The sequence below is a fragment of the Bidens hawaiensis genome, unplaced genomic scaffold, assembly GCF_021521415.1.
Source record: "Bidens hawaiensis isolate Kalapana, Puna unplaced genomic scaffold, B.hawaiensis_p1.1 tig00004105_1, whole genome shotgun sequence".
In the NCBI taxonomy this organism is placed as follows: domain Eukaryota; kingdom Viridiplantae; phylum Streptophyta; class Magnoliopsida; order Asterales; family Asteraceae; genus Bidens; species Bidens hawaiensis.
This window is the reverse complement of record NW_027491242.1, coordinates 926,816-953,353: the sequence shown is the minus strand read 5'-3', so window position 1 is coordinate 953,353 and position 26,538 is coordinate 926,816. Positions and strand designations below refer to the sequence as shown.

Here is a 26,538-nt window from a genome sequence, read left to right as displayed (position 1 = left end):
GGTTAATCTTCGATTAATCTCTAGTTGAAACCCACCGAGTGAATGATTAATCACTATTTGGTCAAAACTGGTTAAAATTGAAAATTTTATATATAATTTATGAAGTTTGGTATATATGTATGTATATTTGAAAATTTTCATATAATTTCCAATCCGATTGATCTCTATTAATACCGATTGATCGTTAGTCTCTATCTCACCGCGCAACTAGCGTCTAACTAAGGCGGTATGGGTATGGCTTCTAAAAGAGAAGGGCATATTGGTCATTTTAGCAACAAAACCACTAAGGCCGTCAACACCTTCTAAACTACCCGACCCGATACACCCTTCTCTTCTGTCGTACAACTCCGTCAAATAAACTTCCAAACACGGGTCGGGTCACAACCAAACCAAGTCAACCCATTTTCACTCTCTCTCTTCCTTTAAACCACCGTGGAACTAACTAATTTCTCCGATCTGTGGTTTCCGTTAAACTTCCGGCCATTTTATTCCGATCCGTTGAATCAACAACTATTTAGCTATTCGAATCAACTATGTCGATGTCAGATTCCGATACGTCTTCTCAAGGAGGCAGCGAGTATAAGAATCTGAGACAAATTACTCGTGATCGTCAGTTCCTTTACCTATTTCTATCATACATATTGTTTTAATTATGTATTTCTGCGTATTAAGTTGATTTGTGTTTCGGATTAGGTTTATTAAGTCGTATGGAACTTATGAATGATATAGAATACTGCCTGTGCTTATACTTACTGCTTGAGGCTTGATAATTAAGGACAGCGTTTGCAAACCTAATTAACTATTAGCTCTTCGAATTAACTAAAAGAATCTGAGTTTATTTACCTATTATGTTTATAATCATGTAGTTGTGTGTGTATGTATATTAAGTTGATTTGTGTTTGTGATTAAGCTTATTAAGTTGTAGTATAGCTGTAGTGTGTGCATATAATGAATTTGTGCTTATGAGATTAATTTTACTTATCGAACGGTATAAGATAGTGCTTGTGCTTATACTTACTGCTTGAGACTTGAAAAATTAAGGATATCGTTTGCAAACCTAATTAACTATTAGCTATTTGAATAATTATGTTGATTTCTGTTTGTGATTAGGTTTATTAAGTCGTAGTTTAGCTGTAGTACTAGTGTGTGCATATTATGAAGTTGTGTTTATGAGTTTAATTTAACTTACCGATTGATATAGGATAGTGCTTTTGCTGCTTAAGACTTGATCATTGAGGATATCGTTTGTTAACCTAATTGTAGAAGAAAGTCTGTATTGCTAGACATGTAATTAGCTATTCGAATCAACTATGTTGATGTCAGATTCAGATACATCTTCTCAAGGAGGCATTGAGTAAGAATCTGCGGCAAATCACTCTTGATCGTGAGTTCGTTTACCTATTTGTATGATATATGTTGCTGTGTTGTGTATATTAAGTTGATTTGTGCCTGTGATTTGGTTGATTAAGTTGTAGTATAGCTGTAGTGTCAAGTGTGTGCATATTATGAAGTTGTGTTTATGAGTTTGCTTTCACTTATCTAACGGCATAGAATAGAGCTTATGCTTATATTATGCTGCTTGAGAGTTGATAATTGAGGATATTGTTTGTAAACCTAGTTGTAGAAGAAAGTCTGTATTACTAGACATGTGAATAGGTGATTAGCGAGTTTAGATTCATTTTATGAATTATCATAAAATTAGGCCTGTAAACGGACCGAATATTCATGTAATGCTCGGGTGTTTGTTCATTTATGTTGGTTTTTTTTACGTTCGTTCGATTCAATATTAATAAATACATAAGTAGTTATATTTATATAAATATAAACATAAAAGGGGCTCGTTTAAATCTAAACCACTAATATAGATGTGTTTTAGGATGAATTGTGATATATTAGACTTGCTCATTTTAACTTATGCCTGCTTGTGTATGTTAATGTTTGGTCAATTGTGTTCATTTGTGTTTGGTGGTGTTCGTATACGTTCCTGAACTGTGCGTTTAGGTCTTAAGAGAACGTACAAGAATGAACACGAACTGCTTAAGGAAATTGTTTGTAAACCTGATGTGTGAGTCGTTCTAGGTTTAAATTGTTGATTGTAAAAAATAGGTCAAATCACTGTATTACTAGACTTGTAATTAGCGAGTTTAGATTCATATGAGTTTTCATAAAACATGATGAGACTGTCATATGTGGTTTTTTTAAGTTTAATTAAGTAGTAATCAAGCTGTAGCGTGTGTGTTTTTGCCTGAATTGATTAGGTATGGAACTTATGAAGTTGTGTTTAAGAGTCTAATTTTACTTATCGAAAGATATAGGATACTGCTTAAGGAATTTGTTTGTAAACCGGATGTGTGAGTTGTTCTAGGTTTAAATTGTTAATTGTACAAAATAGGTGAAATCACTGTATTACTAGACATGTAATTAGCTATTTGGATTCATTGTACGAGTTCTCCTAAAACATGATGACACTGTTGTTTGTGGTTTTGTTAAGCTCAATTAAGTAGTAAGTAGAATTAGTGAAGCTCTACGGTTTGATTTTTGTTAGGATTGGTGTATGTAGGGCTGTATCGAACCGAACCGAACATGGCCTTGTTCATGTTCATCCGTTAAGCTTATATTAGTCTGATAGTATGAGCAATATTTTACCAAGGGACCGATAACTGACATATCACCGATATACTGGTGATATATCGGCGATATCTACTGCATAGAGCACCACAAATGAATATCACATGGCTTTTAAGCATTGCCGATTTATCCATTTTTTTTTTTACTTTTGGCATTGTTGAAGACCTATACCCCCTGTTAAAAGACTTGAGAGATGTGACAGATTTCACTTGTTTGGTTAATGCCTATATGCTAACATGAAGGGTTGCTAACAAAGTCATTCTTTAGAGAAAAACATCTTTGCAGATTTGTAGCTTATCTAACCAGAATCAATGCAGTTTTTGTTGCAAACAATATGTGTAGCCTTGATTTGATAAAAAAAAACCTTTTGACTAGAGAAACTTGTGGATGCCTAAGGTCATATGATTGATCATTTAAGTTCCAATGTGTCTATTGCATGTTATGTTCCCCTTGAATCAGTTTCCTGGCCTTTGTAACTCATGGCCTTTAGGTATTGATACATATAGAGAAATCAAACTATTGAAGAATAAGTCATATTTAAGTTGATCTGAATTAAATTATAATCTGTGTAGCTAGCTATACATATTCCAAGAGAAAGACTATATTACCACTGGTAGCTCAATGTGATTATCTAAAAAAGAAAAGCAAATAACTTTGAGACGTCTAAATTATGCTACATATCCAAGAAAGCACTTTTGGGATCCCAACTTCTTATGAACAACTACCCATTGGATGCATTTCTTATCACTCTTTATGTATGTTTGGGTTCTAAATACTATATCACTCTTTATTATTATAATTATTATTAGCTTTTATATAGCTGTTAAACTGTGATCTTATTATTAATATTATTATAATTAGTAGTAGTTTTTATATAACTGTTAAACTTTGATTTCCTTTATTTTGCTTCATACACATGTACTTAGAGCCGAGGGTCTCTCTGGAAGCCACCTCTTTATTCCTTTGGATAGAGGTACGGTGTGCCTACATCCCACCCTCCCCAGGCCCTACTTATAGCTTTGCTGTCGGTGGGATTTTACTGGGTATGATTGATTGATTGATTGATCTGTTCTATGCTTCATTCAAGTTGTAGATACTAGATAAAGCTATAACTACTTGCTAAACAATAATCTCATCTACATACCATTTTTCATCAACGTAAGATTGCACTCGTGTGATATGAGAAATGGGGTAATACAGAATTATATCTCGCCAATTGAATCCTTATGCACAGAAAAGAAAGGAACAATGTCATGAATACTCTTGGTCAGTGCTATTGACTGTTAATATCTTTTACTCAAGTCTTCAGTCTGGATCTATCTCATTAATGTTTCCCCTCATCTATTTTCTGGTGAAGTAGCCAGGATTGAATTAATTGTTAGAAGTTTTTAGGTCTGTATGTCATTAGTTGGTTTTGAATATACTCAATGGTCGGAGTCATTAGCATTGTCTGATATCAGGACCAGTTAGTTACTTGTATATTGGTTATGTGTAGTCTTATTTCAGGACTATGTCGGTTGACTGAGTAATTATTTACTGACTGCAGGATTATTGTATGAAATGCTTAGGTCGGCCAAAAGACCGGATTCAAAATCAAATTGGAAGGTATGCAACTTGTAGTCATGATTTTATTGATCTGAAAGTTCATGTTTATATGCTATGATTGGTAATTAAAAGCTCGAATATTCAGTTATTCATTACTTGTAAACATGGGGAAAATTATCATGATCGCACTTTGATTATAAATGAAGTTGGTTAAATGAGATGAGGTTATGCCTCATGATATTTCTCAGTTTCTTGTTGAATTAATAGTTTTTCGTCTTATTACAAATTTGCTCGTAGTTTTTTCCTTTAAAATTTCACTCACTGACACTTTTGATTAGGTATTGATCATGGATAAAGTGACTGTAAAAATTATGTCATGCTCATGCAAAATGGTGGATATCACAGATGAAGGAGTTTCATGTAAGGCGTGTCTCAGAAAGTTTGAATTATTTATTCTTAATCTTTACTATAATTGCATTATTTACTTTCACACGGATTTTTAATGCTTGGCTGCTTGCAACCACTTCATTGCCCATACTATTTGGCTTTAACTTTTAACATTCTCAACAATCTTTTCATTTTCTTATAACCATCCCAAAAGCTTAAACCTATCCTTTTTTTATAAAAAAGCTTACATCTTTATCAATAAATCTGAAGTTGCATTTTATGTAAATGACAATTGCAACACTATAATTGCCCATCATTATTGACTATGGTCAAATAATAATAAGTAATGGTTTATGTTTTCTTTCTGTAGTGGTGGAAGATATAAACAAGAGAAGACAGCCACTGCCCACTATGGATGCAGTGTACTACATACAGCCTACGAAAGAGAAGTAATTCAAATTCTTTTACTTAATACTTTTCCCTGTTTTTCTTTTATCTGTACTATTTGACCAACAACATATAATTTTAAGTTTTAGATTTGTAATACGTAACTTGTATATTGAAATGCAGCGTTCGTATGCTGCTATCTGACATGGCTGGAAGGACACCTCTTTATAGAGAGTATGTGAAATATCATAGGCCTTCTTTCACGTTTCGTTTTTGCATCTCATCATGAAAATATGATGTTTAAATCTTTGTATAGTTCCTTAATATTTGTTTTCTTTCTCCTTTCAGTGCCTACGTCTTCTTCAGCTCTTCTGTCCCAAAAGAATTGGTTAATTACATAAAAAAGGAGCAAAGTATAAAATCTCGTTTACGTGCTATGAAAGAGGTATAAGCTCATTTTTAATCTTTCTTTTTGTATATGTGAGTATATTTCATAGTTGCATACTTGTATTTACTTTAGATGTGAATTTTCAGATGAACTTGGAGTACTTTGCTATTGATAGCCAGGTATCTGACGCTGATATTATTATTGTTATCATTGTTGTTGTTCTTGCTGTTCTTATTATATATATTGCTGCTTTGTTGTTTTGACTTTTGGCAATAAATTGTTTTTTATGAGACAGTGTTTTATAACTGATAACACGATGGCTTTGGAAGAGCTTTATGGGAATGAGGAAATGACCCGTAAAGGAGACGAGTGCTTAAATATGATGGCCAACCGTATTGCAACCGTGTTTGCTTCATTATTGGTATGCGATTATCCCCTTCTTAATGTTATCAAGGTTAAGGGAATCTAATAATAGATGTGAAACCTATTTCTTTTTCTAATTTTGTATTGACACTTATTAGGAATTCCCGTTTGTGCGTTACCGTGCTGCCAAATCTCTCGATCCCACCACAATGACCACGATTCGCGATTTGATCCCTACAAAGCTCGCTGCAGCTGTTTGGAATTGTCTTATGAAGTATAAATCTCTCAAAAGTTTCAACTTTCCTCAGACAGAAACGTGCGAGTTGCTCATTCTGGATAGATCAATAGACCCGGTATGTATCTTTAGGCTTGTAATGAACCAAACCAACACGAATGGAGCTTGTTCATGTTAGTACTTGTTCATTTGATTTTAACCAAACAAATGATCAAACATGAACAACTAAAGGAACAGAGTTTTCTTGTTCGTGTTTGTTCGTTAAGAAAATGAACTTGCTCCTGTTTGTTTATGTTCGTTAGTTCACAGTATAAACGAACGGTTCATGAACGTAAATGAGCGAACAAACGGTTCACAAACGTAAATGAGCGAACAAACGGTTCACAAACGTAAATGAGCGGACATAACTGAACATAGATGAACAAACATAACTGAGCTAAAACAATTAAGAGTAAATGTGAACAAGTGAACAACAATGCGTTGGAGTGAAAAAAGTTACTAAAAACTACACTAATTTGTAATGGGCCAAATATTTGATGTGTGAAAATGTATAATATAAATAAAGAACGAATCACAATTAAGCTTTAAATTTATAAAAACGAAAATCCTATAGAAACCACACAAAACCGGCAAGTGTACCGATCATAAATAGTATAGCATCAAGGAAGTCCGGATGTCGAACGCAAAGACACGTGAAAACGTTTTTAATTACGAAACTCTAATTAAGACTTACCAAAAATAATATTTATTTGATTTTTAAGATTTTATTTAACTACTTAACTTAATTAAAAGAAAACTGTTAACAAAATACTTTAAGAAAACTTTGACTTAAATTCAATGAATAAAAACGTCTACCTAGGAATGAATCATGTTGAAAGAAATAACAAGATAACGGATTGAAAATATTCAAGACACCGGTTATAAAAGATAACACAACTAAAACGTGTTTAAGAAAGTCAAATTACCTCTCAGTCTCTCTAACAAACTCCAACTTATTTTAGTTGATTTTAAAGAACAAACCGGACAAACAATCATTAACGTGTTCAAATGACGACTCACCTCTCGGTCTCCTCGACACACTATCCTAATGGAGACGAATACTACGCAACCAAGAATAGAGGAACAATTTAACTCAACCCAAATTAAATCAACTAATTGCACATAAACACTCAAACTCAACAAGACAAAACCCGCTCTCGCGCGGTCTTAATTCTAACAAGTAAAAGCAACGAGACAATGTTACTTCTTATCACCTCTCGGTCTCAAAGAAGGTGTATTCTAACTGATTTTATATGATATATTGCCCACTTATCCCTACGGTTGTACACCCCACAAATAAACCCAAAACACCAAGTAGAGAGCTTAACAAGCAATCAATTAATCAAAACCGATTCAATTAACTAATGCAAGAGGATTATAAGTAATTACAAACAAAACACAGCCATCACACACAATTTAATTCATGGTTTAGTTAAACTTTACATCAATCATTTAAGTCTTGAACATTAACAATCCATTAAACAAGTTAAAACTATGCAACAATCATCTATCCTAGGTAGAACAAACTAGTTTAGCCACTCATCACTTTTGGACAGCCACAAACACTTAATAAAAACACCATAAACATCATCATAAACATTATAAAATTCAATCAAGATCCAAACTTAAATCAATAACAAGTCTAACAATCAAACAATTGCAAAACAATTCAATTAAAAAGACCAAATCAATCAAAGTTAGGGTTATTGAAAGATAAACAAAGTTTAGAGATGTATACTAAAGGTTTATGGCTGAGATTTTGGATGTTTGAAACCCCTAGCAGCTGCACAAAGATCCCTTCTTCCTTCCTCAACCGTCAACAGCCTCAGCCGCCACAGCTTTCTTCCTTTTTTCTTCTTTTTTCCGCCGGCGGCAGCTTGTCCGATCGGAACTTAGGGTTCTTGGGGTTAGGGTTTTGATTTTCGGGATTATGGGATGAAGAATGGCTGATTACATCTGATATTAACTTAATATAATATATTATAAGGCTTTTAACTTATGGGCTTGGACCGGGCCTTGCTTAAACTTTAAAACTTTGACCAAAAAGATCCCTAAACTCTTCCAAATTGCCTCTTTTTTCACCATCTTCTATAAACCTACATATAAATATTCAACTTTGTAAAATCAATCATAAACAAACCATAACACTTAATAATTAAACCAAAAACAATTAAAACATGATAAAAATGCTACGGAAAGTCAATGTGTTTTACAACACATCAAACATCCCCACACTTAAACCTTTTTCGTCCCTGAAAAAGTCTAATGCAGTTGGATCAGAATCGGAAAATCAAAGTTAAATCAAACATATAGGTTAGATTTTAAAGCTCAGAAAAACGCAAAAACCGCGATCATCGATATTGTTGTCCACCTAAACCCATGCCTTAATCTTTACCGAGACAAATAAGATCCGACAATATTACTCAGTGGTTTACACAATTAAGACCCGCTTATTTTCTGCTTTTACCGGACCAGACCACCCCAACTTGACTTAAACCTCAAAGTTAGCAGAATTAAAACTTTGTTGCTCCACATTTATGAATAGTTAAGACGATCAAGGGTATTGTTTATCCACCTAAGCTTAAGCATCAAAGTCTACCAAGCAGCCATCAGATATGATTAAGGTTCAATTAATCATAGCCAGTGCTCCCCACAACATGACATACCCCCGTTATCAAGCAATACCCCAAATCCATAACCATAGGTGAGTATGCAAAATTTTATCTGTAGGGCTTACATGTGGCGTGTCCCTTGTGGTCTGTTTCTTAATGGTAATGAGACGCGAGCAAGGGGACCCCACATGACTAACAGCGTGGATGATCAAGTCTGTAGTGTATTTGTACTTTCGTACTGTTGTGATCATGTTTATAGACTTATAAAGGTTTGCTCTATGGCTTTATTTTAAATATACACAACCCCACTTAGGAATTGTGAATACCCAGCTAAATATATTGCATATAGACCCATGGTCTCCGGACCCGAAGCATCCCATCAATACAGGATTTAAGGTTATAAAACCATACGCCGATGAGGTGTAAAACACTAAACTATCATTTTAAGATTTATATCACAGGCTACACGGCATACTCTAACGTTAAACCTACCCAAGCATCATATGATAACGTATTCAGATTTTTAAAACTCATGATATTTCAAATTTTTCATACCAAAATTTGAGGCTTGAGTATGGCCCGACCTTTCATTGTTTATTTTCCACGGACAAAACGCTTTACCCACAAAATATTTCCGTTTAACCGTTTTATCAAATTTGCCCTTTCATTTTCAAGGCTGAGCCTATCGACACATCCCAAGTTAAGTGCGTTTTCTTTAATTTATCTCATATTATTAGTAGTTTGAAAAACCGATTTCCGAATCAAATCATCATCTCCGACTTTTAACGCAAAAGAAACTAAAACAAGGGACATTTTTTCTTTCTTTTTTTTATTTTTTTATTTTTTATTATTTTTTTTTTATTTTTTTTCAACATAAACAAACTTGAACAACGTACGAAAACGAAAAACGAGTGAAAAATTTTTTATTTTTAAAATTTTTTATTTATTATTTTTTTTATTTTTTTTTCTACAACTAAGTAAAATAAATTCCCATCCCCACACTTAGAACGAAATCGTCCTCGATGAGAACAAGGAAAAGATATAAAATAAAATAAAAACTGAAAAATAAAATTAAAACTTAAAGCCTAAAATTAAAACTTGAAAGAACAGAAATTAAAATAGAGAACGGGTTACTCCCCTGGTTTAGATGCAGATTCTTCATTAGCTGTGTATGATTCGAATGAACGACCGTATAGCATTTCATTCGCGGCCGCAACCTCGGGTGAACCGGTTCCAAAACGCCATCAGAGCTACCATGCGCATAATAATACCTGTAACAACTCAAACTCGCTCGCATGTAGCGGCGTACAAACAGAAAATAGAAACATAAGAAATAAACATATTTTTGTGTTTTTGAATTTTTTTTTTATTTTATTTTATTTTTTTTATTTTTTTGAATTTTTTTTTAATATTTATTTATTATTTTTTTTTTTGTATTTATAAATATAAATAAAAATAAAGCAAATAAAAACAAATAATAAAGAGAATCATAATACAAACTCTACAACTCGGGCTGTCTCCCAAGTGATGCACCTATCACGCCTAACCCTCGGTGAATGAGTCAAGGTAGAACACCTCGACTGTCTGATCAGTATTCGGCTTTCCAATGTAGTGCTTCAGTCTATGGCCGTTCACCTTAAACTTCCCGCTTCGATCCTGTATTTCAATCGTACCATACGGGAAAACCTCAGTGACCGTGAACGGCCCCGACCATCGGGATTTCAACTTTCCCGGGAATAACCTCAACCGGGAATTATACAATAAAACTTTATCCCCACACTTGAACTGCTTATTACCCTTCAGCTTCCTGTCATGCAGTTCTTTCGTCCGCTCCTTATACCTAAACGACTGCGCATACGCGTGATCCCGGAGCTCCTCCAACTCGTGCAACTGATGGAAACGTGTACTCTCATCGACGGATAAATCAAGATTAACCCTCTGAAGGGCCCATGAAGCACGGTGCTCTAACTCAACTGGAAGATGACAGGCCTTCCCATAGATCATCCGAAATGGTGTGAACCAGTCGGAGTCTTGTAAGCTGTACGGAAGGCCCATAGAGCGTCATCTAATTTGTCGGACCAATCCCGACGATTCGAACCAACTGTTTTCTCAAGAATACGTTTTATTCCACGATTACTCACTTCCACTTGCCCACTGGTCTGTGGGTGGTAGGCGGTCGCAAGCCGGTGGGTGACCCCATAGCGCTGCAACGCCTTCTACATCTGCGCATTGCAGAAGTGAGTACCTCGATCACTGATCAAGGCCTTCGGGACTCCAAATCGAGAAAACAAACCTTTTAAAAATCTCACTACAACTCGGGCGTCGTTAGTGGGCAATGCTTTGGCCTCGACCCACTTGGAAACGTAATCAACAGCCACAAGAATGTACTTGTTCCCTCTAGACGACGGGAACGGGCCCATAAAATCGATACCCCAGATGTCAAAAACCTCGCATACCTGAATCGCATTTTGGGGCATCTCATTCCGGGATGAGATATTACCAACACGTTGACATCGGTCACAACTTTTAATAAACTCATGTGCGTCTTTGAAAATAGAAGGCCAATAGAATCCAGAATCAAATACCTTCTTCGCTGTCGAACTCGCACCTTGGTGACTTCCTGTCGGTCCCACATGACAATGGCTCAAAATCTGCCATCCCTCCTTTTCATCTACACATCTCCTAATTAACTGATCAGCACCAACACGGAAAAGATGCGGGTCGTCCCATAGGTAGAACTTAACATCAGCAAAGAATTTCTTCTTTTGCTGGTAAGACATCTTCGGGAGGTATCCATCAGCAAGATAGTTTGCGAAGTCAGCGAACCATGGAAAACCTTCCTCCTGTGCCTTAACGAACATGAGACTTTCCGTCGGAAAACGGTCGTTGATCCTGCCCCTCGAATCTCCTAACTCAGCACCTTCTAGTCGTGAAAGATGATCGGCCGCAACATTCTCGGCCCCCTTTTTATCACAGATCTCAATATCAAACTCTTGAAGCAACAGGATCCAACGGATAAGACGAGGTTTGGCATCCTGCTTGCTGAAGAGATAACGAATAGCAGCATGATCCGTATAAACAATCGTTTTGGACAAAACCAGATAGGACCTAAATTTGTCGAAAGCGAACACCACAGCTAAAAGCTCTTTTTCGGTGGTGGTATAGCTTTCCAGTGTGCCATTTAAGGTCCGGCTCGCATAATAGATCGGATGGAACTGTTTATCCTTCCGTTGTCCAAGAACCGCTCCGACTGCGAAGTCGCTCGCGTCACACATCAACTCGAATGGTGACGACCAGTCGGGAGCAACCATGATCGGGGCGTTAACTAGTTTGTCTTTTAGAAGATCAAACGCCTCGATACACTGCTCGGAAAAAACAAATGCGGCATCCTTCTCCAAAAGTTTGGTCATGGGTCTCGCGATTTTAGAGAAATCTTTAATGAACCGGCGGTAGAACCCAGCATGACCTAGAAAATTACGAATGGATCTCACAGAGGTGGGTGGGGGAAGATTAGAAATGGTCTCGACCTTCGCTTTGTCAACCTCTATCCCCGCACTCGAGATCCGATGTCCCAGAACAATGCCCTCACGAACCATAAAATGACACTTCTCCCAGTTAGGGACTAGGTTGGTATCAACGCAACGGGACATCATCCTCTCCAGATTAGATAAACAATGATCGAAGAAACTCCCAAATACGGAAAAATCGTCCATGAACACCTCCATGGAGTCCTCGATCATATCATGGAAAATGGCCACCATACACCTCTGGAATGTGGCCGGAGCGTTACAAAGTCCGAACTGCATACGTTTGTAAGCAAACGTACCGTAAGGGCAGGTGAAAGTGGTTTTCTCCTGGTCATCGGGAGCAATGGGAATCTGGAAATACCCGGAGAAACCATCCAAGAAGCAGTAGTACTGCTGACCCGCTAAACGCTCCAACATTTGATCAATGAAGGGTAGAGGAAAGTGGTCTTTCCTGGTGGCAACATTCAGTCTGCGATAGTCGATGCAGACTCGCCAACCCGTCACAGTCCTCGTGGGAATAAGCTCGTTCCGCTCGTTGGTGACGACAGTCATGCCACCCTTTTTAGGAACCACTTGGACTGGACTCACCCAAGCACTATCAGAAATGGGGAAAATGATCCCCGCATCAAGGAGTTTAATGATCTCCTTCTTTACGACTTCTTGCATTTTCGGATTAAGCCGCCGTTGCGGCTGGACGACAGTTTTGAAATTAACAATAATTTAAGTCTTGAACATTAACAATCCATTAAACAAGTTAAAACTATGCAACAATCATCTATCCTAGGTAGAACAAACTAGTTTAGCCACTCATCACTTTTGGACAGCCACAAACACTTAATAAAAACACCATAAACATCATCATAAACATTATAAAATTCAATCAAGATCCAAACTTAATCAATAACAAGTCTAACAATCAAACAATTGCAAAACAATTCAATTAAAAAGACCAAATCAATCAAAGTTAGGGTTATTGAAAGATAAACAAAGTTTAGAGATGTATACTAAAGGTTTATGGCTGAGATTTTGGATGTTTGAAACCCCTAGCAGCTGCACAAAGATCCCTTCTTCCTTCCTCAGCCGTCAACAGCCTCAGCCGCCACAGCTTTCTTCCTTTTTTCTTCTTTTTTTCGCCGGCGGCAGCTTGTCCGATCGGAACTTAGGGTTCTTGGGGTTAGGGTTTTGATTTTCGGGATTATGGGATGAAGAATGGCTGATTACATCTGATATTAACTTAATATAATATATTATAAGGCTTTTAACTTATGGGCTTGGACCGGGCCTTGCTTAAACTTTAAAACTTTGACCAAAAAGACCCCTAAACTCTTCCAGATTGCCTCTTTTTTCACCATCTTCCATAAACCTACAAATAAATATTCAACTTTGTAAAATCAATCATAAACAAACCATAACACTTAATAATTAAACTAAAAACAACTAAAACATGATAAAAATGCTACGGAAAGTCAATGTGTTTTACAAAACATCAATATTCAAAAGAATGTATTAACGAAAGAACTTAGAAAGAAAAGTTAAATAACGGACATAAATGAATCCAAACAACGAACATAAACGAATTTAAATGAACAAACGTAGACGTGCTTATATTCGTTCGTTTCACTTAATAAACAAAATGTTTTGTTCAAGTTTGTTCGTTTATTAAATAAACAAACATAAACGAACTTCCTGCCTGACGGTTTGTTAAATGTTTGGTTCATCTACAGGCCTATGTATTTTAACAGGTTATGATTTTCTTACTGTAATATATTGTTTTTAATATTATCTTGTAGATTGCTCCTGTCATTCATGAATGGACATATGATGCCATGTGTCATGATTTACTAAATATGGATGGAAATAAATATGTTCACGAGGTTAGTTTATCATTCTGGGCATGGATTGTTCACCAAGTTTTGTCTTTTTCATTTTACTACTATATATCAAGTAACTATATTACTTAGGTTGCAAGCAAAACAGGTGGGCTGCCTGAAAAGAAAGAAGTCCTTCTAGAAGATCATGATCCCGTATGGCTAGAGCTCCGTCATTCACATATAGCAGATGTATGTCCCATTTTTTATTTTTGTTTGTTATTTTTTTGAAGTTACGAGCTGATGCTTGCAAATGGTTTATGATAATCTTGTATTTTCAGGCTAGTGAACGGTTGCATGATAAGATGACAAGCTTTGTGTCAAAAAATAAAGCTGCACAGATGCATGGTTCAAGGTCTGTTTAATGATTGTTATGAAAATTTTTAATACTTATTTAGAAGTTAGTTACAACTTTTTATTTTGCATAGAGGCGGTGGTGAGTTGTCAACCCGAGACTTGCAAAAGATGGTTCAAGCATTACCACAATATAGTGAACAAATTGACAAACTATCCCTTCATGTTGATGTAAGTTCGCACAACATGTCACTTTTCCAAATTCCATAGTACCCTCTATTACCAATATGATTGCAACAGATTGCTGCAAAGATTAATAGCATTATAAGGGAGTCGGGGGTTAAAGAAGTGGGACAACTAGAACAAGACCTTGTATTTGGAGATGCAGGAACTAAAGAAGTCATCAACTTCCTGAGAACAAAACCGGTGAGTTATAATTTTAAAAAGTTATCTAGTTTAATCAAAACCACACACATCATATGTATGCTCATTATGTTTCTGAGCTGTCGCCTAATGCAGGATGCTCCACGTGAAAGTAAACTGAGATTATTAATGATATATGCAGCAACTCATCCAGATAAATATGACAGTGACAAGCTTGCAAAGTTAATGGAGGTTAGTTTCATACTTATAATGGAATACTAGTTTTTAATTGTTATTATGAAAAATAGAGAAACCATGTTCATGAATTATGAGAATCTTTTGTGTATGTTTTGCAGTTAGCAAGACTCCCTTCTGACGATATGAATGCGGTATACAATATGAGATTTTTGGAGGGATCATCAGAATCTAAAAAGAGTTCAATCAGTGCTTTTTCTTTAAAGTTTGATGTTCACAAGGTATATGCATAGTTCCATTTAAGCCTGCAAATTGGTAGGGCCGGGCGGGTTCGGGTGACTGGTAAAAACGAGTTTTAGCAAAATAAATTTGGATTAAAATGGGCTGTTTCAATTGTATACCAACTTGGTTCAAGTCAAAACAGGTCAACCCAAAAAACCGAGCCAATAAACCAGAGAATTGCACTTTTATATCTGAATGTCATTATTGATTCAGAAAAAGGCCTGGGTTTAGAAAAAACCGTGTTGGGCGGGTTTGGGTGACAGTAGATTTAAATATGAAGCAACATAAAATAAACCAAATTTGATACCGGAATATTCGGTTTGATAACCTGCTACTAATTCTTCTTCTGCTTCTGGTAAATCAAAGGGTAATCGTTCACACTCGGCTAGGGAAGAAATTAGAAAAACTAGAAACCCTATAGGTTGACGCCACAAATTCCATCCCCAAAAACCATATTTTGACTGCGCTTCAACTATATCAACTGTACTTGAACTGTTAGATAATCATAGTAGATGATAACATCACTGTTCCCATCCCTATTGCAAAACCGTACATGAGATTTTCATCTCATACGGCTCCTCAAAGTCACAAATAAATCCAAGGACCCATCCATTATTCTTTTTCTTGATATGTTTGTAGGATAGATAGATATAAAATGAAATCCATTGTAGGGTCCCCATTAGACACTGGAATTCTGTCTGCTATATATATATTGCTTCTGAATTCATCTTATCTTTTAATAATTTAAATTCTTCTTTGTTGAGTAATAACTTAATCCTTGAATAAAATGTTTCTTGTAACAATATAAATAGATATAGATATTTCAACCTAACGTTTTCAATTACGAAATCCAATTATCCAATTAGACGTTGGATTAGTTCGCGAATCATGACAAGAATTATATCTCTATATAGAGAAAGAAAAAAATCTATTTTTTCTAGTGCAATTTCATTCAGTCTTTCTATTTCTTTTTTTTTTTTCGTTCCTATTCTCCTTTCTCAAAAACAGGGGACCTTAAACAAAGTTAAAGGATTACTTCGTTCTTGATAATTATTTACTTAATCGGTGAATAGAAGTATACTCTGGATCGGAATCTGGGAAGTACTCCTTGATCATTTCTACCAATTTAAAGCCCCTAATTCTTTTTATACACAGAAATACACTTACATAATCTCTATTACGAATCCTTTGTGTACCTTAGTGTTCCTAGCTATCCACTCATTTTTATCAATCTACTTTCGGGTAATACATATGGTAATAGATAGTAAAAACCTCAGAAAGTTGATCTTTTGAACCCGCTTCAAGTCATGATGACTAATCAATCAATCTTGGGGTAAAAAGTCTCTAATACTTATATTAACTTTTCTTAACTTTTGTACATAGGAAATGAGATTCAATCTTTTACTGCAAATTTATAAGCCGTTTCTTTCACTCATATAACTATCTGGTTTCCTTCATCAACCCCCGAATAATGAATAAAAAAACGAAAAGATATATTCAACTCATGACACTTCCTTCCTAGAAAGAAAAGAAATAGCGGGAAATTTATGTCTTAACGAATCACACGTAGAGATATTGATAACACACATAGAGTTAATGGTATTTCATAACTAATTGATTGAGCAGCAGCCCGTAGACCACCTAAAAAAGAATATTTATTATTTGAGCCATATCCTGACATAAGAAGGCCGACAGGAGCAATACTTGAAATAGCAATCCATAAAAAAACACCAATACTGAGATCGGCTAGAACAAGGTGATAACCAAAAGGAATTCGAAAATGGGTCGGAGCAAAATGAATTCAGGTTAAAATGGGCTGTTTCAAAAGCATACTAATTTGGTTCAGGTCAAAACGTGTTTGACCTGAAAACCGACCCAGTAAACCGGAGAAATGCACTGTTATATCTGAATGTCATTTCTTCTTGTTAATTCAGAAAAGGCCCGGGTTAAGAAAAGAGCGTGTTGGTGAAGAATCAACTTGGCAGCTATCACGGTTTTATCCTATGATTGAGGTATGAACTTCTTTTTATTATTCTATAATCTTTTCTCTTTTACAGACATAACTAACTAAAGCACACATCACTTGTCAGGAACTTATCGAAAAGCTTAGCAAAAATGAACTACCAAAAAATGATTACCCGTGTATGAATGATCCAAGTCCCACTTTTCATGGGCGATCACAGTCTGAGTCAACAAGAATGGCTGAAGCGCCACCCGCTCATTCAATGAGATCAAGACGTCCAGCAACATGGGCCCGGCCCCGAGATTCTGATGACGGATATTCAAGGTCCGCCTTTATTGTTATTATATTATTAAAATTGCTAGTTTCGTACTTCCTGTGTTATTTTATTAAGTTGTCAAACTAAAGCTGACCCTTTTGCCCTTTTGTTGCAGTGATTCTGTTTTGAGGCATGCATCCAGTGATTTTAAAAAAATGGGTCGACGTATCTTTGTTTTTATTGTCGGTGGAGCAACCAGATCAGAAGTAAACATTTTCTACCTTTTCTAAAAAAATTTGCCGTTTTTACAGCTAACATACAAAACCTTAAATTACATCTCATTGCTCTCAGCTGCGGGTGTGTCACAAGTTGACAAATAAATTGAAGAGAGAAGTTGTTCTAGGTTCTTCCAGTCTTGAAGATCCTCCACAATTCATCACGGTCAGTAATCATGTCCTTAAATTTATAAAACTCGACAAATAGGTTCTTTTTTGCATGTCTGAATTGTTTGTTGGTTAATATACGTTTAATATGAATTTGCAGAAACTTAAGCTGTTGACTGCCAATGAACTCTCACTGGATGATCTTGAAATATAGGGATGCATTTGTCGTTATTGCGTGGTTTTCGGTTTGTAATCATTAATTCAAGTCTCTTATCTCTATTTGACAACTGATGTAATATTTATATCTCGAACATCTTAAAACTTCAGGTTTTGCTTCTAACATTGTGCCCCCCTCGGCTTTAGCAGGTGTGTTTACAGTTTAAAAGATAATTGGATGTGAATAATTGGTTGACCGTAACTTGTATTTGTATCGTCAATATTCATTCCGTTTGTCGTTTGCCTGATAGAAACTCGGCTCATCATTTCGACCGAGCTCTTGCAATGGACATTTATTTCAGTTTTGCTTCATATAATCTTTATATTGATTTGATCTAGTTAATTGGTGGCTAAAAAAGCAAGGGTAAAAAATGGTGGAGCATATGCTTTTGAAAATAGGAGTGATCACTTTTAGATGACTAGATTCCATCCTTTATGACTAAAGTTACATAAATAGTTTTGCATCTTTTTTTTATCTAACTTATGTCTTGTGTATTTATCTCTATACAAATCTACCAATTTCTTGTGCAATGGTTAATTTTCAGTTTCATACAAGCTTATTAAACTCATCAAGAGTCGAAGTCGTCTCTATGAAAACCATACTTTTTAGTGTCTATGGAAACTGTAATCTTATAAGTGACTATATATGGTTTCTGTATAATATGAACGGATAGTGGTTCTATATGTGAACTTGTGGAAGCAGTGTTGGAAAAATCGAGACTATCAGCCAGTAATTGCTAATCGGCCAGTGATTGATCAATTTTTGAGTAATTGGCGAGAACATCGGTTGGAAAAATGGGCCTAGTCGGTGGGTGATTGATCAATTCTTAAGTAGTTGACGAGAAAATCAGTAGTTGGACCTATCGGTCCTAGCCAGACTAAGATGGACCCTAATTACAGCAGTTTGCGGCTAATTTATGCAACTCAAGTAGTTTTTGGTCATTTTCTGGCGATTCCGTATATATGCACATAAAATGCGTGTGTGTGTATATAAATTACATTTTAAAAAATATGTGTGTGTATATATAAATGGTTAATCGCTAGTGCCTTACTTTACCGTCCAACTAGCAACTAACAAGTTCTATAATACCGAATAGGGGTGTTCTAGATGTGATGAGTATATAACTATCAAGAAAATTGAATTTTAGTAATTTAGACCATGACCCAATTGTAATAATTATACTAATAGTTTAATTTGTGTCGCTCCTGACTTTTACTTTACTCGATTTCCCCTCTCAAGGAAGATACGTCTTCTCGTTTAGCTAATAATCAAGTGTACACCATGATGATTATGCGAGTCAGATTGTTCTTGTTAATGAAAATAAATGTTTAAAATGTTATTGGCTATATTGTCGGTATGAATTATTATCTCACCTCCAATTTAAGTAAAATAAAACTTAGAATTTAGTTGATGTAGATTATTAAAAAAAGTATGAAAATAGAACAAGAAAGTAGGAGACAATATTAGCTGTAGCTAGGTTGGAATATAATAGCAATGAAAGTAAACCTACCATAAGATTTGTGAAGGCAAATCTTAATCCACTACAACTACAAAGTACTTGTAGCATTATTTTGATTCCAAATACATCACATTTCAAACTTTTATTATTGGTGGTGGCCCTCTCACTCATTCCGTACAATTTTATGGACCAATTTTATGTAAAGCTCAACCGTTCTTGCTTTGTTTCCTTTCTTTTTGTATTTACCATTTTAAGTTTTCATTTTTATTTTCTACTTTCTAGATAGTACTACTTCATGGGTAATTAATATGTAGTATTATTGAAGTGTGCGGGGCCCATATCCATGGATTTTATCAATGTGACATCTGCCCTGATCCGACCCGACCCAGGTACCCGTTTCCCTTATCCGATCTCTTTCTTTTATGATTTAATATTTATTTATACTTATATTTTACTTTTAATAATAATATATAATTTCCTTCCCGCCTCTTTCTCTCTCTTTCTTTCCGCCGTCCCCTCCCTCTTCCTTCTCTCATTCCGCCTTCTTTTCCCTCTTGTCGCCGTCCCGCCCTTAAGCCTTGTTTCCCTCAACTCTTTGCTTGTCCTTTGGTTCTTCCCGCCTAAGGATGTCTGCAGCTCCACGCGCCAGACTCCTTACATGGAAGCCTGCGTGAAGACATCTTGTTCCTGCGATGCGTGAAGAGGACTCTTCTCGCAGCGCGCTAAGAATGCATGTTCTTCCCGCAATACGCTAAGAATGTATGTTCTTCCCGCGATGCGCTTAGAATTCTAGTTCACGCAGCACGCTAAGGATGTGATTCTTCCCGCAGTGCGCTAAGGATTGTTGTGCCAGCCTTCGCGCTCGCGCACTCAGCCTTCCCGCGCTTAACCCTTGTATCTTCTGTTTAAATCTAGCCGTTTGCTTTTGTGTTGTCTTATCTTTTGAGCCGTTGACCTAACCCATCTAATGTCTGAATAGTTACTTTCGGCGCAGCATGCGCACCAACCCCATTGGTTGACAGATAAAGTGACTGACATAATCTTTTGAGATCTGCTTTTGCCATGCTTGACCAGTACCTTTATCTGATCCGCCCATGCTTTTTACTGTTCCCTGTCAGCTTTATCTTGCCCCCCTGCAGCTGCCATATCTTTTGATATCTTTACTTTTCAGAACTATTTACCGTTGATATCTTTTCTTTTACTTTTTGAAATCTTTTCCCCTTTTTCTAGGGTTTATGTCTCCTAGGGTTTCTCTATAAGTAATAATAATATTTTCCTAACACTTCACACACAAAACACTTAATCTCTCTTATTATCTCTTCCTCCCTTTTTGCTCTCTGCCGTTGTCCTCCTGCCGTCTCCTCTCTTGCCTCCGTCTTCCTCCTTGTTCTTCCCTGCTTTTCCGGTAATATATATATATATTATATATAATAATTTACTTATTAATTATGCTAACTTATAATCAAGACTTAAAACAGATCATTAAAACAATAATCTTAATTATAGGTTAACTTTGCTTGTTTAAGAGTTGATTCTTGCATATCTTTCACCGCATCGTTTATCAAGTGAGTTATCTCGTATCTAATCCCTTTTTATTTTAAATGCTTTGGGATGTTCATGTGTTCATACAAAACTTGAGTCTTAAACTGTTTATGAACTTTAGTCGCGCAGTATCCCATGTGTTGAGGACGTAGACTTGGCTGTTTATTTGTATGTGTGGATCATTAACCGTATGGACGGTCTATTCCGCAGTTTTCATGGTACCATTAGATGAACACGGGAGAACATTCGTTTATGATTTTCTCTTTTGTTTACACATGCACAGTTAGTCTTGTTTGTGAGCTCAATTGTGAGCACTGGCAGTCTTGTCTCTTAGAGTTGGTCCCGATCAGATTACACCCTTGTTGAAAACCAGACATACACATGTTGCGCGCAGATTTATTGTTATCTATGTATTGTATTAAACTTGATTTCTCACCAACACGCAAGTGTTTGACGTTTATTTTAACACATGTTCAGGTTTGCAGTAGCTGTTTTGGAGCTTGTGGACACGTAGGACGTTTTTACTTTTGGACCTAGAATTAAAATGTATCAAGACAAGTTAATGTTGTTTGAATGTTATAATTTATAATATATTGATTTATGTTTGATTTATGTTCTTTATTTTCCCCGCTGCGCGTGCGCGATAAAATGTGTATTAATAAATATTGACACCAATAGTGTCACGAGTAATGAAACAATATGTGGCGCCCCGATGTATAATCCGCCTTTGGTCGGGGTGTTACAGATTGGTATCAGAGCTCGTTGACTTTAGGATAGGTGGTTAGACGTAACGGCCTAGAATACCTAAGAGTCCCTTCTCGCGCATGAGAGAAATCTCATGTTTGCGCGCTTATTGTTAATTACTCGTTATTTATGAATATGCTCGCACTTGCGCAGTATATGATTTTATGTTCTATTTCGCGATATTTCGATTTTGGTTGAATTTCGATTTTTATTGATTTTACTTACATATTCGTTTGTGGGATTTGAAAATCCGAAAAGTCATGGTGATACATGAATAGTTGATTTTCAATTTCCATTTACGATTATGTTCTGAGGTTGGAGACTTGAAAAGTCATGGTGATACATGAATTGTCAACCTCCAATACTCATTTTCTTGTATGTTTTATATTGAAGATTGAAAAGTCATGGTGATACATGAATCGTCAATCTCCAATACTCGTTTGCTCGTATATTTTAAATTGGGAATTCGGAAAGTCATGGTGATACATGAATTGTCGATTCTTGATTCGAATTTGTTACCTTTATTAAGTCTGCATTTAGGGTCATTTATTTTACTTTAACTTTTGATAGCATCTAACTCCGTGAAACCAAGCTTTATAAAGTTATACTTTGCGATAAAACCAAGATATTAACTAAAATTAACTTTTATAGAATGCCTCCGCTATCTCGCCGATTTCAGAGAAGAGAAGCCTCGCGCATGCGTAGACAGCAACGTTCCCAGGAAATGGCCGCCGCAATAGCCCAAGCTTTGAGCCAAAACAATACCAACACCTCGAGTTATAACATTAAGTCCTTTAACGCGGGTAACCCTCCAAAGTTCACAGGTCTTGAAGGAGCCACCGTGATGCTCCAATGGCTCGAAAAGATTGAAAACACTTTCCTCCATACCCAATGCCCCTCAGACAGACGAACCCTATATGCTTCCAGCGTCCTGGAATCCAGAGCGCTTACATGGTGGAATGGAGTAGCTCATGCGCGTGGCGCAGAGGCTGCTTCTAGCATGACATGGGAGGAATTCAAGGAAATTCTTACGCGAGAATTCTGCCCTCCCAACGAAATTAAGCGCCTGGAGGAAGAATTCTGGAACTTGAAGCAATACAGCGGTGAAGCGCGCGAGTACGCGACGCGCTTCCACGAGCTAAGCTTACTGGTCCCTCACCTTGTTACCCCTTCACGCCGAGCAATCGAGAAATTCCTTGGGGGTCTCCCCATGGAAATTCAAGATTCTGTATGGGCCAGAAACCCAGTTACCCTCTCTGACGCCATCGAGTTGGCCGCTGTGCTTAGCGACAACCATGTCAGAGCAGGAACCCTGTTCCTGCGGGGAACTGAGAAGACCAAAACCACCAAAACTGTCCCTGAACCCGCAGAAACCAAACCAGAACCCTCAAACCGTAACAACCTCAAGCGCAGGCGCAAGGCCTATGCGCTTACCAACCCGCCCATTGTCCAGCAACCCGCATACCAACCTCCAGTTTACACGCCTAACCCACTATCAGCCTACCCAACTCCCCCTATAGTCCACAACTATGCCTTAACCAATCCAGCACTCCCTGCCCCGCCAACTAAGAAACCTTACACAGGAAACCATCCCTTTTGCCCAACCTGTAGATTTCACCACCCAACCCAAACCCCGTGTCGACTTTGTAACCGATGTGGCCGTACTGGTCACACTGCTGAAAACTGTAGAGTCCTTCCCGCAAATCCAATTGCGCCAACACCACCAGTCTACCCGCAGAACCCACAATCAATCTACCAAAACCCACGACCCAGATCGTGCTTTAACTGCGGTGATCCCAGTCATTTCCGGAACGCGTGCCCAAGACTACAAGTTCAGATTACGCAAGCGAATCCGGTGAACCAGATTTCAAACCAAGTAACGCGTGGACGAGCTTTTAACATAACCGCGCACCAAGCGCAAGCGAATAATGACGTAGTTAATGGTACATTTTTGCTTAACGGATTTTATGCTTCTGTACTTTTTGATACTGGCGCCGATCGAAGTTTTATTTCTCGCGCGTTTGAGCAGAAGCTTGCGCGACCGCGCAACGATTTAAAAGAAAATTTTTCAGTTGAATTGGCTAATGGTGAAACTGTTTTAATTAACTCCGTGATTAAAGATTGCACGCTTAACCTTAACGAAAACGATTTTCTGATCGACCTCATCCCTATGCCTCTTGGAAGCTTTGATGTTATTATTGGTATGGACTGGCTTACGCATAATCGCGCCGAAGTTATTTGCGCCAAGAAGATGATTCGCATACCTCGAGAAAATGGTGATCTTTACATTTACGGCGAAAAACCCTCCAGTGGTCTTAAACTTATGTCTTGCGCCGAAGCCCAAAGACTCATGCGGAAGAAGTGTATTGCATTTCTAGCCCATGTGGTTAAACCTGTTGAAGAGAAGAAGCTTCGCGATATCCCTGTTGTGCGTGATTTCCCTGAAGTTTTTCCTGATGATCTTCCTGGTATCCCTCCCGCTCGTGAAGTCGAGTTCCGTATTGATCTTGTCCCTGGTGCTTCCCCCGTGGCTAAATCTCCTTACCGTCTTGCACCCGCTGAGATGCAAGAATTGGCCAGCCAACTTCAAGAGTTGATTGCTAAAGGATTCATTCGCCCTAGCTCTTCGCCCTGGGGTGCTCCGGTGTTGTTCGTTAAAAAGAAAGATGGATCGTTTCGCATGTGTATTGATTACCGCGAGTTGAACAAACTCACCATTAAAAACCGGTATCCCTTACCGCGTATTGACGACCTCTTTGATCAACTCCAAGGTGCCTCTTGTTTCTCGAAGATTGATCTCCGCTCTGGCTATCACCAGTTGCGCATCCGCGATGAAGATGTTCCGAAGACTGCTTTTCGAACTCGTTATGGCCATTTTGAATTCTTGGTCATGTCCTTCGGTCTAACCAACGCACCCGCCGTTTTCATGGATCTAATGAATCGGGTGTGTAGGCCTTTCTTGGATAAATTCGTGATCGTGTTTATCGATGATGTTCTGGTGTATTCTAAGACCAAGGCCGAGCACGAGCAACATCTTCGGTTAGTGTTGCAGAAGCTTCGAACCGAGCAGCTCTATGCTAAGCTTTCCAAGTGTGAATTCTGGTCTGATGAAGTACAGTTTCTTGGTCATGTTGTAAACAAGATGGGTATTCATGTCGACCCATCCAAGATTGAAGCAATCAAGAGCTGGATTACGCCATCCTCTCCTTCTGAGATCCGTTCCTTTCTAGGCTTAGCTGGTTATTACCGGCGCTTTATTTCGAACTTTTCAAAGATCGCTTTGCCTTTAACAGCTCTTACGCACAAAGGTAAACCATATATTTGGGGCTCGAAGCAAGAAGAAGCCTTTCTGACGCTCAAGCGTTTGTTGTGTGAAGCTCCTGTTCTTGCGCTACCCGAGGGTAATGATGATTTTGTCGTGTATTGCGATGCATCCAACCAAGGTCTCGGTTGTGTTCTTATGCAACGAGGCAAGGTTATCGCTTACGCATCAAGGCAACTTAAGGTTCATGAAAAGAATTATACAACTCACGACCTCGAGCTTGGTGCAGTTGTTTTTGCCTTGAAGATCTGGAGGCACTACCTTTATGGTACTAAGTGCATCCTCTACACTGACCATAAAAGCCTTCAGCATATCTTTGATCAAAAGGAACTTAACATGAGGCAACGCCGATGGAACGAACTCATCAGCGATTACGATTGTGAGATCCGGTATCATCCTGGTAAGGCTAATGTGGTAGCCGATGCGCTCAGCCGAAAACCCTGCCAACTTAACTGTATCTTGCCGCGCACCCAGCTTCACTTCGCGCCGATTCAAAGCAACCTTGAATCGCGTATTCGTGACGCGCAGCGCGCATCCATCAGTAATGGTAACCTTCGCGCCGAGTTAGCGTGTGGCGCGGAAGCACTCTTTGTCCCTAATCTGAGTGGAATTCTCTGCTATCTCAATCGCATCTGGATTCCCTTTGATGAGAATCTTCGCGCTGATATCCTGAGTGAAGCGCACAAATCTCGGTATTCTATTCATCCCGGCGCTGATAAGATGTACAAGGATTTGCGCATAACTTATTGGTGGCCCGGTATGAAAAAGGATATTGCTGTGTTCGTAGCTAAATGCCTGACTTGTTCTAAAGTGAAAGCTGAACACCAACGCCCATCTGGTTTGCTCGAACAACCTGAAATTCCTACGTGGAAATGGGAATGTGTAGCGATGGACTTTATTACCAAGTTACCTTTGACAGCAAGCAAACATGATAGCATTTGGGTAATAGTGGATCGTTTGACTAAGTCTGCTCACTTTCTGCCCATTCGTGGAAACTACCGTGTTGAGCAACTCGCGCAGCTTTATGTCAAGGAAATTGTCTGCCGCCATGGTACTCCTTTGAGCATCATATCCGATCGCGATGGCCGTTTTATATCTCGCTTTTGGAAATCTCTCCAATCTGCGCTAGGAACTCGCTTGGACATGAGTACGGCATATCATCCTCAGACTGACGGTCAGTCTGAGCGAACTATTCAAACTCTTGAGGATATGCTCCGATCTTGTGTTCTTGATTTTGGGGGTAATTGGGATTCGCACCTGCCTTTGATCGAGTTCTCTTATAATAACAGCTATCATTCCAGTATTGGTATGGCCCCATTTGAAGCACTTTACGGTCGTAAGTGCCGCTCCCCGATTTGTTGGAGCGAAGTGGGAGAAGCTCAAATCACAGGACCCGAACTTGTTCAAGAGACAACTGATAAAATCGCCAAGATCCGTGATCATCTGCTGACTGCCAGGAGCCGACAGAAGAGTTACGCAGATCGTAGGCGAAAGCCTCTCGAATTTCAAGTTGGTGATCTGGTTCTCCTCAAAGTGTCG

At 37.7% G+C, this 26,538-nt stretch overlaps 1 protein-coding gene across 1 annotated transcript; it reads left to right on the top strand.

Annotated features, from left to right (window-relative positions):
- Positions 1-453: 453 nt before the first annotated feature.
- LOC143625500 (SNARE-interacting protein KEULE-like) lies at positions 454-18,133 on the top strand. The gene is made up of 21 exons (XM_077095820.1): positions 454-609; positions 4,175-4,233; positions 4,512-4,593; positions 4,931-5,009; positions 5,131-5,181; positions 5,296-5,392; positions 5,482-5,514; positions 5,631-5,756; positions 5,857-6,051; positions 13,902-13,985; positions 14,073-14,171; positions 14,261-14,334; positions 14,408-14,504; positions 14,574-14,699; positions 14,793-14,888; positions 14,993-15,112; positions 17,048-17,125; positions 17,204-17,400; positions 17,508-17,598; positions 17,684-17,773; positions 17,876-18,133. Exons 1-21 carry the CDS (start codon positions 534-536, stop codon positions 17,927-17,929), a joined length of 2,004 nt encoding a protein of 667 aa, XP_076951935.1. The 5' UTR covers positions 454-533; the 3' UTR covers positions 17,930-18,133.
- Positions 18,134-26,538: the final 8,405 nt, after the last annotated feature.